Below are 16,247 nucleotides of genomic sequence, written 5' to 3' on the forward strand. Positions count from 1 at the left end.
TGTGTGTGTGTGTGTGTGTGTGTGTGTGTGTGTGTGTGTGTGTGTGTATTCAGTCACCACGCGAGCTCTTGAAGAAAAGCTCATAAAAACCAACGTGGGATAAAATCCGGCTACGATTACGACTTGGTCAGCTCTGGGCGTAATGCGCCGCAAGAGACTGAACTTGTAAATGTTCTATTCATGTTTCTGCAAAAAGATCTTGCAGGAAAAATGTCCTTTTACATGTGGAATTTTTAAAACACACTCTCTCGCAGTCTCTCATCTAAAAATTGGCTACATCGGATATGGATCAATATTATTATTATGGATTAAAATTTTGTCAAACTGAATTAACGGTAGAATTATAATGTACGCAGTCGATATAAAATAAAAATAACAATCGTTAATACAGGATTCTTTATCTAATTATATCTAATGCCGAAGATAGATCCAAAGCTGATTGTGTGAATTGGATATTCGTGACAGATAGCACGGACCATTTGACGAAACTTGATCGATGGAAAAGAAACACAAAAGCGCGCGCACATACTGACATACTCTAACACAATTAAAAGTAGAGAAGACACAAATATTATAAATAAGAAACTTCTCGAGGAAAAAGATGAATGTATTCTACAAGCAATATACAATATATATTTCATCGTATCTTCTTTGTAAACGTACATACACAGGTAATTTTGCGAAAAGAAACCAGTCGTGTATATTGAATAACGTTAAAGATAGAAAAAGAGTCGGAGGAAAAAACCATTTTTGAATTTATATTGCAGTTTATTAAAACTCTAGATGAGAAAGGACTTGACGGATTTTAGAAAAACAACTTGATTTTATAATATTATATTTTTACTGCGTGTATTCTTTTTATGATAATGTTTAACTATTTATTTGAATCATTACAGTGTATCTCGTTCTTAACGTGCTCTGTTTTATTATACGTCAATTAACGCATCACACAATTCTCTTTCCAATAATTAATAAGTATTGAAAAAAAAACTGCATGATAAAAAGAAATTATCCTTTGATCAGCTCAAGCATTCATAAATTACCAACTTTGCAAGATTTCTTAAAAGGCCTCTCTGGAAACCAAAAATAATTAGCTCGTAATTTGTTAAGCATAAACATGACTGTCCTTGTCTTTGTGAGACGACTTATTTTTAAAAAGTGCACTGTAATGTTTTTATAAAAAAATCTCCCCCAAAAAATACATTGTATACATGTTCCTTGCTATTGAAAACAATTAATTTAGCTTTTGTTTATGTAATAGTGACTACGGGACCAAAAGATTTTATAATCTCTAACTCTTTTTCTATCATTAATATTTTTCGAGATATAGGTACATGACTTCACTTTCTATGAAATGTCCTGCCAGATATAAAATATCTCGGTAAGGATCACTGCGAAGTGGTGCTCATATTCATATGAACCCTTGGTAATTATTAACGCGTTACAAGACTAATCAATATGTTTTAACGATGTTTTTAACGTCTTATCGAGAAACGTTACGTTATAGTCAATCAATTCTAATACAGTCACAAAAAAGTAAACAATCGATAGATCTTGAACAAATATATAATAAGTGATATATCGATACCGCTTCGCGTGGAAATCTATTTTACTATTCTCATCGGAAAAAGATAAAAACAAAAATATGAATTATCTTCCTCATTATTAGCTTGTAATATAAGCATTCCAATGACTGGCAATAGATGACATATATGTACATGTTACGCGTGGAGTTGACGATAATATTTTAGTCTTCGAATTATATATCGTACCTAATAGTATTTTATTTGATTCTACCATATATGCATGCAACATTAATCGAAAATGCATATTTATGTTAACGTCGACAAAATAGCGAATACTCTAATTCTCCTTCTTCGTGCTTCCAATGTTTTTCTACTTGACATCATCTACGCTCGTTCTAAGAAATTTTATTTTATTTTAAGCTCCTTTCACAATTAAATTATATGTATAAAAAAAATGATCATTTATCAGTGGATTGACAATTAAATTTTAGTGGCGCACGTCGTGTATGTAAAAAGTCTAAAATAAACAATTAGTCAATATACAAAAAATATAATATAAAAAAAATTACAGTCATACGATCGCTCTTTCAGGCCTTTCAGGGAAAGCACTAGAAAAATAATCTTTTTTTTTTTCTTTAACTCTGTAAATATCATCCAATATCATAAAATATTGTCAAATAAAAAGACTCTTACTTTTTAATAAATATAGTCTTGTATGTATGTACAGGAGTACAGAGTCTATATTTAGAATTTCTCAAGACTGCACGTCAGTACCTTCACAAACTATGTATCTGTAACGTACTGTCCTTTATAATAAAATAATAATAAAAATATAATTCCTACTATCGTACATTTTATTTTTTTCCCATGTACCGTTCCTTCTGCCCTAAACAGAAATTGATTATTAAAAAGATATAAAAAATAACATCTCCTTTTTTACTTGAAATGTTAATGATCATTTGTACAATTTTACTCAATTCCAAATACTGAATGAGTGAGTGAGAGAAAGAGAGAAAGACAATAATTGGACTGTATATTGAGAGAACACGGATGACTATACTATATAATTATAATATATAATATAATAAGGCCTGGAAAACTGGAAATATAAATAGTCTCTAAAAATTCAATTATTAAGATCAAAAATTTCTCTGGACGAATTAATAGTTGAATATATCTATAATTATTTAAAGACTGCAGACATTAAATTTATTGCATATTAAATCTAAATATTCCGAAAATTATCTATGAGATAACGAATATCTAAGAATTTCAAAAACCTGATATATATACATATATTATTTCAAATGGGATTAAAATATTCTTTCTCAACTTTTTAAAACGCATTTGATATCCTGCCTGCAGTAATATTCGTTTTCCACTTGTCTAATAAAACAAAGAAAAATTCTCTCTGCTATAAACATTTTATGAAAGTTTCACACCGTATCCTACGTATGTATGTATGTACGACATTTAATATCCAATAGAGAAACGTCCTTTCTAGGAACTTTGGCCGACGTTTTTGTCCTTAGAGGACAAATGTTATTGGACAACTGATATCGGACAAATGTGAATCCTCCATTACTTTGCTTTATTACCCATCCTATAGAGAAGATTCAATTTGTTTAGTTAGCAAGCCTGTTGATATTTGCCGCCCGTTACTGTTACTACACCTACCGTATGGTTAGGTTAGGATTAGTGTATATGTGATGCTTCGTTTCCGTTTATTACACAAGAATTATATAGAAAGTGATTAAATTGCGATTGATGAAAAATGGGGAATCCTCTAATTAATTAGACTCTATTATAAAACATGAAGATGAACGACAGATATATTCGTCGTATGCGTATCGCTTAAATGTAATGAAAATGACGTATCCCGGATTAGTATTACTTGTCGGAGTTGGAGTTGGAATAGCGACTTTTCTCTATTATGTGTTCACCGAGAATAACCGCACGGATGGACAGTCATTATCGTATTCGGGAAACGGAAGATCGTCCGAAGACCACTATGAAGACCGTTCTTGGTCGACATCGTCGCATCCGACTGAAAAGTATTCATCTCAATATGCCTATACCTACATACATTAGTATCAAGTATCAATACCTGCGCACGTGATTAATAATATCATGATTAATAATATAATGATTTTCTCTGCTTCACAAACTTACTTTCCACCTTCCGCAGATGCAGCAAAATCATCTTTCCTATAACTTCGGTTTTTCTATTTTCAATAATTATACCTATAACGTAGTAGAAGTAGAAGAACCACCATTGTTTTTTTTTCTCTTTTTTTTTTCTTAAGAAAAAAAATTAGAACATTACAATATTAGATATTGTAAGAAACATATTATATATTGCAAGGTTCTACGAGAGATATTTACTTTCAGTGCACTATTAAATAGAAGAAGTTCATCAAACTCTTCGAAAAGTAAAGAAAGAAGAGACCTCGCGACAAGTAAAGACGACATGAACAATTGTTCAATCTGCCAATACGCATTAGTTGATTCGGACGTAATACAATTGCGTCCTTGTAGACATAATTTTCACAAGGATTGCATTAATGAATTGACAAAATATGATCCTGGGGTAAAATCTAAAACGTGCTAACTAGAAACAAACTTTTGAATCCTGCTTAAAAATTCATGATTGTACTTGTTTATGTTGCAGGCCCTTTGTCCTAATTGCAGAAGAAAATTTAGGCCCGCGATATAAATACGTCGTACATGCAATCATGTATATGCAATAGTGTTTGAATCATTTTGTACAGTATCTACAAATACTACGTGTTACATTTGGTTATTTCAGTTTTATCATAATACTTTAAATACTTTACTTGCAATATGTTCAAAGCAGTATATGAAATGCACAATCTTTTTACAATTTAGCCATCTCATTGTCGTAATCGAAATTATAGGTATATATATATCCAAAATTCCTAGTTTTTCATCATACACTTTGCAGAAAAATAGAAAATTAAAATTTTTAAACTGTGCTTACCAAGTTTAGTATTACATATAGATTTTTGAGAATATTATTCTATAGATTTATCCTCCAACTGATTACATTTTATCTGTCTGTCGTAAGAGAAAAACACTATATACAAATCCAGAAGCGGTATCGTCGTATAAAGAAAAGATTTATGATTGCAAAGTCTGAGTAGTTTCTATCAAATATCCACATGTAACTTTCTCTCCCTTTATTATCGATTGAATCGAATAACGTCGCTTTGTTACTCTACAATCACGATTTATATCAAAGAAATATGTATCGTTTTTAGCTCCGATCAAAATGGTACAGAACGTTTAGTTACATTTACTTAGGAGTCAAGAAATTGTATCTACCGAGTGGTACTAAAGTAGTTGGCCGTGCTATATGTAAGAACGTAATCTTATATCCATTATCTATTTATATAATAAGGTAATTAGCAAGAGAGATTACATACAGATACACCCAATTATTGTACGAATATATCTGACACGTGTACGACGATGGATAATTAATATAGTAATACAATCGATCCGCTTTCCCTTTCGTTTATCATTATCATAAATGAATTAGAATGTTTCGTAACGTTGCGACGCAAACCCCGTGCATGTAATAATGCAAGACGGTGCCGTACATGTATGTGCAACAGCGAAGGCGACGGCGACGCGCGTATTCTGTAACGTTCGTCTAGTGAGCGGCATGGAAAGCGAGGTTGCGAGGTAGTTGCGCTTTGGTCAGTAATCCGGGAAGCGTTTCCGTTCGGTCGATCCCGCGGAGAATCTCCGTCTCTCGGCTCCGTCACTGTTTCTCTCGCGTAATCGGTAATCGCGTGTAAGAATGCAAAAATGCGGAAAGTAGTGAGATAAGAGAACGCGAATCGGTGATTATCGATCGCGTTTCTCGTATCAAAATGTATCGATGGAACGAATATGACAGGATTATTGTTCGTTATACTTGTCGTAACTCACGCGGTCGCAGGATCGCGGCTATCCGCGCCCAATGAGAAACAAGGTACGTATCTGTATCTCATTATACATCGATATAAACTGCGAGTGTAGCTAAACGAACATTTAATCCGTCCTTTTTTCTCTCTCTCTCTCTCTCTCTCTCTCTCTCTCTTTTTCAACGCACGGATATGAGATGCTATGCGTCGCGGTCGGGAGATTTTGCATCTTCTCCGCGCTTATGTATACGATTTGCTTCAAATTCCGCGTGCACCATGATTATCTCAACGAAACAAACCTTGTAATTTAATATGTAAAACATATTCATCGATTCTTGATCGATTTGGTCGAGAATAACCGAATGTTATATTCTTAATGATTATCGGTCGCTCTAGGATAGACGATAATTGTTATATAAAACTGCGCTTGTAATTGTAAGAAGACTTGGAAGAAGAAAATTATGCTATTTATCGAATTTATACGAGCGGCGGATTGCAATAAAAATAAAATTGATGTTATTCACGGTATTTTTTTTAGAGATGATGATAATAATATCGTTTCTCCTATTACCCTTTTTCTTTTAGACAGCATAAAAATATAATTAACGAGATAACGATCACGGCGTATAATTCGTTGCACGGCACATAATCAGTATCACAATCATAATATAAACATAAAAACATAAATCGATCGTGTTGTCAGGATCGCGCATGAACAGGCGCGTGAATAGACAGAACAATGAGATAATATGTATAACGCGAAACTAAAACGCGTTTTTATTCGGCATTGTCTATGTCGAGGCCATTTTACCACGTACAACAACATTAAAAGCGAAACGCTAGATTTACGCGATTTAAAACTTTTCAAAGGAACGCGGAACGACATGAAATCGGTGCACGATAATTACGGTTCCTCTTCCGTAAAATGCACTCGTATTTATTCCGCGTGTGCGAATACTGCGAATACGCGCGCACAGGCTACACGCTATACGCTGCAGGCTGCAGGGTTAAATATATCGGTTGTCCTATTTCTGGACCGGTTCCACCTTCCACGCGCGATCGTCGAAAGAAGCGAAGTGAGTTGAAGCGGATTGAAACGAGTTGCGAGTTAATTTTCGATTTTGTTCGTGCTTCGACTTCTTTAATAAAAAGGTGACAACTTTGCAGCACATATATGTCGCCCGCGCCCGTGCCCGCGCCCGCGCCGTTCGTATCGACTATCGCCCCGACAAGAAACGAGAAAAGACAAAAGAGAAAAAACGTACTGTACCGACAGCAAACTCGGCGCCTCATAGCCCTCATATCTCATATCTCATATCGCCTGTTAATCGCCACGTTGAATTATGACGCGCTAATGATACGATGTATGCTATATGTATGTGCTTATGTACCTTAGATGGCTAATCGAGAGTTATCGACGAGAGCCAGCTCTGCGTAGCCGTAAGTAGCCATTAACAGCCGCGTTACACGTTACAGGATTACAGGAACAGGAGCCGTCTAGCGCGGCCGCGAAGATTAAAGCTCAAGTTGAGCCAAATGCGATCAACGCGCGATTCCTGCAATTGTAAATTAGCGTTACATTCCTATGGGCTGTGTCCTACTATATATTCTCTCTACAATATTCATAAATAAATATCCGCCGCGTCCGATTGTCCGATTGTCCGCGGAACAATCGTCACAATCGATCGAAATCAAGTAGGCATATATATAAGAGATCTTTAAACTTTGAGTTGGCGAGAATTTAAACGCGTACATACAACCGACAAAGCACATCAGAAACACCCGCGGAGTTTGCTTCACCTTGTTAGACTCGCATAATGGGGTTACGAGAATCTTGCATTGACCTACGTGCCCGTTTCCCGCGATCCGCGATACAGCGTGAACTGGCGAGTGGCGAGTGGCGAGTGGCGTCAACACTCAACAGCTGAAGCTCAAGTGCTAAACAGGCATGCACTTGAATACCGCCAAGAGTCAGAGTCAAAGTCAGAGATGCGCTCGATTCCGCTCGATGCGCGATGGCTCGAAATCTCGAAATGCCCGCATTGCCCGCGAAATATACAACGCGATCGGTATCATTGGGTATCATTGACGTACTATTATTATCGTCTATCTATACTATACTTGTACCATAATTAACAATATTACGAGCGGCATTTGCCGACATTCTACCTCTCTATCTGCGACATATAAATATTTTCTCATTTACCGATCTTATTGTATTCTTAGTAAGAAGACTGATACGAGATTGGGCACCTTTGGTATGGCTCGCGCCTGGGGAACGATTCTTGCCTCTCGGGGTAACCGAATTCCTCGACAACGTACAATCGGACCAGTATTACCTTCGCACTAGAATAGACGTAGGTAAATAGTTGGAAATATATATAGTTACGATATAAATAATATAATATATAACAAGAGATATACATTAGTGTCTGTAAGTGTACATGGGATAAGATTCGATATTCGATCATGCCGCGGAAAATCGCCACAGCCCACAGGTTGACGTTTCAAATAAAACACGTTTAACAGAGTCCTTGTTAAAGAATCGATCGTCCTTCTTGTACGGTCGAAAGCCCGCTGGAACCGTGCCCGTCTATGCTCTCGTGAAAAAGTGCGTTTCCAAAGACGCGCGGCTACGCTCAGCGAGAGATACGGCGCAGCCGATGCTGAACGTGAAGCTAAAGCTAAAACTAAAGGAGGTACGGAACGTTTTCGCGCCGCTACAGGATCTAGGACGACCAAGACTTTTGGCTCAACGGCAGATCGCGAGCACCACGAATCTAAGAGCACAAGTGCGGCAGGTAAACGACGCCTGTTTTTCGTACTCTTAAAAGAATACACGTGCTGCGTGCACGTACGATACGTTTCAAATAAATGTCGTTCCTTTACTTTCCACGCAACTATTATATAATTTCAGGTGGCAACGGTACCGCGACTCGAAAAGGTCAGAGAAGAGAATGGATGTCAAAAAGTGCACTTTCACGTGACCTATTGGATGTTCTATCCGTTTAGCGAGGGAAAAACAATCTGCGTATTGGATCTTGGATTTTTTGGCAGCTGGCCGATACCTACCGTTGGTGGGGTGTGCATAGGTACGCTTAAAGAATATGGCAGTCATATCGGAGATTGGGAACACATGAGTCTTTATTTCAAGGTAAATCATGCTTCAGCTTCGAGACGTCCTCAAAGTAAAGTACAACTTTTCTATCGTCACCGTTCATGTCACCCGCCCCTCTCATACCAAAAAAATCCATACCAAAATACGATATCGTCATTTAGGATAACGAGTATCCTCTGGCAATGTACGTATCGGCGCACGATGCCGGGGCGTTTTATCGATATGATCCGCGAAATGGTAATTTCGTCTACGAGAGTCAAGAAACAAGAAAAGGTCTCTTCCAGAAGCCAATATTTCCTGAAAAAGTTTATACGGCTGGTGGCTCGCACCCAATATTATTTAGCGCACGCGGCTCTCACGGGCTCTGGACAGCTCCGGGGAAGCATAAATTTGTTCGAGTACCTCGTCTGTACGACGAAAGTGGATTCGGAACCGCTTGGCCGACATGGAAAAGATTGGAGTTGCTTTTCGAAGAGGACAACGAGCCTTTACCAGGCTGGATGACTTTTAAAGGCAAATGGGGTAATCCCAGCAGCAATTGTCATCCGTTAGCGAAACTAGGTTTTAACATTTGCGAATTTGTAGACGGCCCAACCGGAATTCCTATGAAGAAATTCAATTTTCGATGTTAAGACCTACCATCGTTAAAGTCGGGGGTGTTAGAAGTTATAGGGTAAAAGAAGACTGATTTTGAGACGCGTCTTTTCAATTCAAATCGGCAAAATAAACGAATGTGATGGTTTGATGACATACATATTTATATAAGACGGCAACGTGATGTTGCGATTTTAATGAGGATGCCAAAGATGGTTACTGATAACTCAGAAGAACTTTGCGTCTTAATTTATTCGAATAAATAATCTTGATCTTCATGAACAATTGAAAAGTAATTTAGTGTGCCACATCTCTGTAAACATTATTTATTTAACGGAAGCTTCGTTGAAAATTGACATCGATATAAAATAATAACAAAATAGGATTTGTTCGATACAACTTGCGCGTAATTGCAGACATAATTAGCAGAAAGTGGTGTTATAGCTTTTGCAAACGTCTCGCGTGTGATGTATTTTTAAGAGCAGTAGGCAAATTATCTTATTTTGTGCAGCATTACACCACTTACAATTGCATCGTTCACTCTAGTCTGGAAACTTTCGGCTATGCTGATTCATTCGTTCGTTCATTCGAACCTTTACTTGATTTTCAGCACTTAAGCTTAAATACCCATCACTGAAAGACAGCTCGATAATAAGCAGCATTACTCAGACACCTCATCTTCGTCGATTCCTTCGACGGCAATGCTGCGTATGCCGTTTCTCAACAATGGTGTACCCTTGTCTTTTGCTAAAACACGTGCGTTCAGCACAATTTTCAACGGAGTACCCGATGGACAACACATCACTTTGACATCCTCCTTCAATATTTTCTCCTTATATGCCAACAGCTCTACTTTCAACCTGATGAAAGAACAAATATTTCAACAGCTGAGTCAATTTGAGAAGAAAATGTGATGTACGCTTGATTCGAATTGTGGGAAAAAAAAGAAAAAATATATTATATACACATAAACAAAAAAAATGTATACCTTAAGCCATCTTTTTCCTGCACAAAATCGACAATGTGACAATTTGCATTATGATTTCCTGCAATTACCGCCGGAGCTACCGTTTTTTCTTCCAGATGAATACACGTGTTCCATGGCACTGAAAATTCTATGTGGTATCTAGAATAAATACAGAATATATCCATCTCATTGTATCTATTCCCTCTATATATATATTTATATACATACATTTCATAGTATATATTAAAAATTTTAATAAATTGTAATTATATTACAATAGAAGTTAAAATCTGTTTTTAGCATTCAAGGTAACAATCATCAGACTTAGGAACACAAAAAAAAATTATTTAAAAATTTAACAAATAACCTGTGATACAGTTGTAAGAAGCCTAAATGAGCATCTATATGACCATGTCGCTGTGGCTGTATCATAATGTTGTTATCTTTTCCAAGTCCGCTTCCACCGCTAAAGTGAACATGATGCTCTAAAAACACAAGATTGAATTAAACCGCACATACATCACATATTTAAGAATATACCCAAGTTAAAATAATCGCGTCTCTTATTGACATGCAATTAATTCTTATACGTCGTATACGCAAAGCATCTTTCGTTTTAAAGTAAAAAATTTTACCAAACACTTATTGTTTCATATATCTGTGTCATCTGATGTGTGTCACTGATTTTATAAATGGAAATACGCGCAAGATAATACGTAAGACAATATTTTGTATAATCGTCAAACGTTAAGGAAAGATGATAAAGTACCTTTATCTCCCATGTTCCATAAAATAATCTGGCAGATTTGTCGATTCTGCTTTCATACTGTTCGCGAACCAAATTGATAAAATCAACCGCCCTAATGACACTAATGACTATATAAATGACTGGCGATATAAATAGGTTTTGAGTCTAAAATATAGGTTAAGGTTTTAGGGATTTTATTTAGGGTTTAGAACTTTAATTAGTTTCGTTTAGAGTTTTAGGGATATCAAAAGTGGACACTTTGTATCTTCTCTCTGTTTGTACTATATCAGAGAGAAGCCTGAGAAAGGCCCGGTGATCCCGATAATCCCGGTCTTTTTCGTGGGACTGGACAGTGGACTGGGACGCGTGGGACGTGGGACGTGGGACACGCATCGAAAGTCGAAACTCGAAACTCTCGCAACCCCCTGCACACTAGCGCCAATACATCCATTTTCGAACGTGGTACTACGTAGCCACGTAAATTTTCCGACATTGCCGATAAAAAATTTATTTTAGTGCGCGTCCGTGCTACATCTGCAAATGTATATTAATTTTGTTTACACGCTGAAGATAAGGTATAAGGTCAAATTTGTATTATGATAAGATAAAATATATTAATCAATACACATTCGGATGTGTATATATTGATTAATATATATTTCATCTTATCATAATATAAATTTTATATATCTTATATCTTGACGAGAACATATTTATTCAAATAATAAACTAAGAATAAGTATATTAGGCTCTCCTGAATAAATCAAATAGGGAATAGTGAGAAAGGCAATCGGAGCCACGCGCGGTAATTATTGCGCAATCAATATATAGTCTTTCTATATATTGATTACGCAATAATTACCGCGCGTGGCTCCAATTGCCTCTCTTACTATTCCTAATTTGACTTATTCAGGAGAGCCTATACTTATTCTTAGTTTATTATTGGAATAAATAATATGTTCTTGTCAAGATATAATAGATATAATATTTGTTCACTGTCGTCAAAATTGCCAATGTACATACCATATAGTATATATATAGTGTCGATCGTGAAACTATATGCTTTTTATCGTTATTATACGGTTAATTTAACGGCAGTCGTCAAAGTATATATACGATTTTGGCGGGTACGTACATAACTTTTCGGGACATTGTCTCATTTCTGAGATTTCGGGATTATGACATTTCGGCACATTGTCACGTTTCTAAGATTTCGAGATTATGCCCTTTCAGCACACAATTGTCGTTATAGTTTTCAATATTTGTGATTTTCATTTTTCGGGACACTGATGCATATGTCCACCGGTATATATATATATATATATATATATATATATAATAATATTCTTGATTGTAATTTTGGTTGAGGATCAGTTAATATTTATATCTTACATGTTATGAACGATAAATATTAACTTATTTTATATATTTATATTTATATGTTAATATAATCTCTCCCTCTCTCTCCTTCTCTCACTTTTTCTCTTTCCGATCGACACGCATGATTTTTCCCACATAAACAAATTATTTCTTAACTATTTTGTCCACTGAAAATTCTCATTGTTCCTTTATATTGATAATCGCATTGATCCAAAAGTGATATTTTTGCTGGCCTAACCTCAGCTAGTTGACTTTTAAGGGTTGAAACGCCGAAACTGTCCATTTTTTTACTGAGGAAATATTTTGCTGAGGAAATATTTTTGTTCAGTGACCCAAAAAGTACAACTTATTAAAAATTCAGCCATTTTTTCCGGGGCCTAAAATCACGTGGTTTAGTGCGGGGTCCTTTCGTGGTTACAAATACACAGAATTTAGTATCAGCAGTATCAAAGTTCATGATAATCCAATCTTAAAGACCGCAAGACCGTCCTTGCGTCTACGCAATAGGTACCTTCGAATCGTTTCAATCGTCATTATTATAGGATTATTCAAACGAAATGTATGTATATGTACGAGTAAACTAAAATATATAGTAAAGAAACGTCAGAATAATTATCGCGCTGAATAATCTTTTTATGACGGAAAGGACATCTATCTATATCTTTTATTATCGTGACAATATTGTAATAAAAGGAAATTATATAAAATCGGCTATATAATGATGACATGTGTACATACAATATGTGTGTGTATGCGCGCATATGCGTGTAGTGCGCCATGAGATATAATTGACGCGCAGAATAATAAAATTTTAATCGGCGTGACCACAATACAATTCCAAGAAAATTGTATCCGGTAGACAATACTTATCTTTAGGTGAAGCATTTATTTCAAGAAAAACAGCAAATTTATATTTATTATAAAGTTTAATTCGTTCGTTACGATAGGAAGTAGTTATATTTAATGATCTCTGAAAAATCGCGTTCTATATATTTAAAAAGAACATGTCTAGAAACATGAAACAGAAGGTTTCAACGACAATACGTTGAGGTAATAAGATAGAATTAATAATGCGCACAAGCACTATAGTAATCTAATTTGGTATTTTCTCATTAAATAATGTAAATGTAAGATTGTGTGTTTTATTAAAACTCTCTAGACTAAATCAAAGGAAATAAATGAGGCAATCGGAGCCAAGCGCGGCGCGATAATCAATGCGCAGACAAATTATAATAAAGTGTCGAAACGTTCGTTTTTAATATATTTATTTATTATTATAATTTGTCTGCGCATTGATTACCGCGCTTGGCTCCGATTGCCTCATTTATTTCCTTTGATTGTGTGTTTTATTTTTCATTATCACGATGTCACTATCTCGTCGTTGCGCATATTAATTGTAAACAATATTATTGGCTATATCGTTACATTATTCTTTCACTTTATTGTTAACAATTTGTTCTCTAGCTTATATATATTATATATTTGTCGCAAATAAAATTTGCATAATCTTTTCTTCTTATCGCGTCTTTTTACGTCAAATAATTTACCAAAAATTCAGTATCCATATCATAATCTATAGATTTTTTTATCTTGCAACATGTAGAAGTTTACCAGTCGTTACAGCTATATAATTGAAATAAAAATTCGGGTCTCTTGATTAATATGTTATTATTTTTGTTTTTTTTTATTTGGTACACTACTTGGAAGTGTAGATGGTTAGGCTGTGCATTTGTGCAACGCGTTTATTACGTGTGAATGATAAAATTTAGTACTGTATACTGTATAATGGATGGTATGAGTGGAATTTTAGGATTTTTTGTAAACCAAGTCCACTTCCTGGCTATCCACTACCTGAAGTTAATAAATATTTATTATTTGGTACACTCTTCAAACATATCTAGCAAAAATACGTGTTTAGTAAAAATAAATAAACTCTGTGATTATAAATAGCAAAAGACAAAAGAATTAAAAGACTCGAAACATGAATACATGTTATTTTTTACCATTATAGCTATGATTTATTGCTTCCGCATAATTCGAGTATTGCGTCCGAGGAATAACGCCGCGGACTAACATAATTCGAGTATTCCCCCACGCAATGGTGCCACAGAATGTCAAGGAGAACATGTCGTCATTACGTCGCAAACTATAAAAGCTTAGAACTCTATCTTGTGATTAGCCAGTAACTTGGATCACGTTGAACTGTACATCGTGTCAAAAAGAAAAATCAAACATGAAAGCAATCGTTATCGTGCTCGCTATTTCTTTCGTCGCCGTCTTGGTAAGATTATCTTCGTTAATAATGTATTTAATTTATATTTTTTAGAAAACATCTAGTTGTTTTTAACTTGTTTTTTTTATCTGATCAATTTTTATTATTTACAATCTTATCAGACTCATTCTATTCACATACACTCTTAATACTCGATCTATTTGCTTAAGCTCTCTACTTTCTTTTATAATTTTTCTAATCTTAGACTATGTGTATTATACTGTTTCTTTCTCAATATATTTAATTTCCACAGAATGTATCATAAAAATATTCCTTAATCGTCTGACACATTCCAAATAGGCACATTTTTAAATACATCAATTATTAAGCATTACCATGATATTACCATGTGAATAATGATATCCAAATATCTATTTGATTGTATTAGGGTGAGCTCACAAATGAACAAAAGGCCAAATTGAGAGAGTACAAAGAATCCTGTATCAATGAATCTGGCGTTGATCCAAGTAAGTGAAGAATAAACTACGTGCATAACATAATATAATATTAAAAAAAAAACTAAAATAAATAACTGCATTAATTATAATAATTCGAATTTCAGCCGTAGTTGAAAATGCGAAAGGATCAAGGGCAACATCGGAAAATGACGAAAAGCTTGCCTGTTTCTCTACCTGTTTCTTGAAGAAAATTGGAATTGTAAGCAAAACTCGTATCTCATTTTAATGTGTGTGTGTATTAAAAATGTGTGTATTAAAAAAATAAAAATAAATTAAGAATAAAATAATTTCTACGCATATTCTAGATGAAAGCGGATGGAGATATTGACTGGGAGGCAGCTCGTGCTAAACTACCATCAGACGTACCACAAGAACAGGCTGATCAATTATATAATGCGTGCAAAGACATTAGTAAGTAGATATAATATGAATTTGACAAGGGCTAAGATCGATTTTTATCCGTTTAGAGAACTGATATTGTAATCTTATGTAGTCGAATACTTTGAACTCTCGGTCCTTTCAAACATTGCTCTCAAATGAAAATAGAGTGAAATATAATTGAAATATTGTTTCAGCTGGAACTGGTTGCGAAAAGGGACACAATCTGCTTAAATGTTTTGTGGAAAACAAGCAATTTAATCTTCTGCATTAAGCAAATGAGACCAAACTCAATATGAAAACCTAATTAGATCTATTAGTTAGATACCATGTATCGTCTACTTATTTAGATAACATTAAAATATTACCTTGCACGTTCATGCAACAGTGTAGAGCTGTGTTAATGAAAAAATAAATATACATGTCGCTTCAGCATAAAACAATTAAGTCTCTCTCTTTAACTTTCCTCTCTCTCTCTCTCTCTCTCTCTCTCTCTACAAATATGAGTTTCTACATAGGACTGCACAGTGATCTAAAGTTATTCAACGATCGATATAAAATCTCAATTTTATATTTAAAAAATAAGAAACTTATTAAATTGAATAATTATAAATTGATTTGCAATAAGGTACGTCAAAAAACACATTTTGTAATAGCAAAATACAACAAATAACGTATTATTTGTACATATAAATTTATTTTTTCCATGTTTTCTTCTATATTTTTGCGGTTTCTAACGTCTTGAGATTTTCATTAGCCATGTTATCGGTCAAGATATTACACAATGTAAGTTCTTTACGACAACGTGCTTCGTTTACTAAAAAATCTCGTATAACAGTCAGTCAAACCACGTCCTTTTATATATTAATCTGTG

General features: G+C 34.8%; 4 protein-coding genes across 4 annotated transcripts in view; 2 read left to right on the plus strand and 2 right to left on the minus strand.

Annotated features, from left to right (window-relative positions):
* Positions 1 to 7,674, minus strand: part of LOC112464302 — a 44,524-nt gene extending 36,850 nt beyond the window's left edge. Inside the window, exon 1 of the mRNA XM_025031219.1 lies at positions 6,850 to 7,674. The gene's annotated coding sequence lies outside the window, so the exon portion shown is untranslated. The remainder of the gene's footprint in view (positions 1 to 6,849) is intronic.
* On the plus strand, positions 3,495 to 9,299 carry LOC112464304. The gene is made up of 6 exons (XM_025031224.1): positions 3,495 to 3,580; positions 4,198 to 5,526; positions 7,685 to 7,819; positions 7,988 to 8,259; positions 8,376 to 8,612; positions 8,738 to 9,299. The coding sequence occupies exons 2-6, from the start codon at positions 5,445 to 5,447 to the stop codon at positions 9,206 to 9,208; spliced, it is 1,197 nt and encodes a 398-aa protein (XP_024886992.1). The 5' UTR covers positions 3,495 to 3,580; positions 4,198 to 5,444; the 3' UTR covers positions 9,209 to 9,299.
* A 105-nt stretch (positions 9,300 to 9,404) lies between these two features.
* On the minus strand, positions 9,405 to 11,280 carry LOC112464306 (UPF0687 protein C20orf27). The gene is made up of 4 exons (XM_025031226.1): positions 10,907 to 11,280; positions 10,505 to 10,622; positions 10,159 to 10,296; positions 9,405 to 10,030 (listed from the first exon to the last, which is right to left on the minus strand). The coding sequence occupies exons 1-4, from the start codon at positions 10,917 to 10,919 to the stop codon at positions 9,832 to 9,834; spliced, it is 468 nt and encodes a 155-aa protein (XP_024886994.1). The 5' UTR covers positions 10,920 to 11,280; the 3' UTR covers positions 9,405 to 9,831.
* Positions 11,281 to 14,432: 3,152 nt separating this feature from the next.
* LOC112464307 (general odorant-binding protein 56a-like) lies at positions 14,433 to 15,816 on the plus strand. The gene is made up of 5 exons (XM_025031227.1): positions 14,433 to 14,546; positions 14,926 to 15,004; positions 15,100 to 15,194; positions 15,301 to 15,406; positions 15,571 to 15,816. The coding sequence occupies exons 1-5, from the start codon at positions 14,499 to 14,501 to the stop codon at positions 15,645 to 15,647; spliced, it is 405 nt and encodes a 134-aa protein (XP_024886995.1). The 5' UTR covers positions 14,433 to 14,498; the 3' UTR covers positions 15,648 to 15,816.
* Positions 15,817 to 16,247: the final 431 nt, after the last annotated feature.

This window comes from Temnothorax curvispinosus, unplaced genomic scaffold (genome assembly GCF_003070985.1).
Source record: "Temnothorax curvispinosus isolate PA1 unplaced genomic scaffold, ASM307098v1 QBEX01014079.1, whole genome shotgun sequence".
Classification (NCBI taxonomy): Eukaryota; Metazoa; Arthropoda; class Insecta; order Hymenoptera; family Formicidae; genus Temnothorax; species Temnothorax curvispinosus.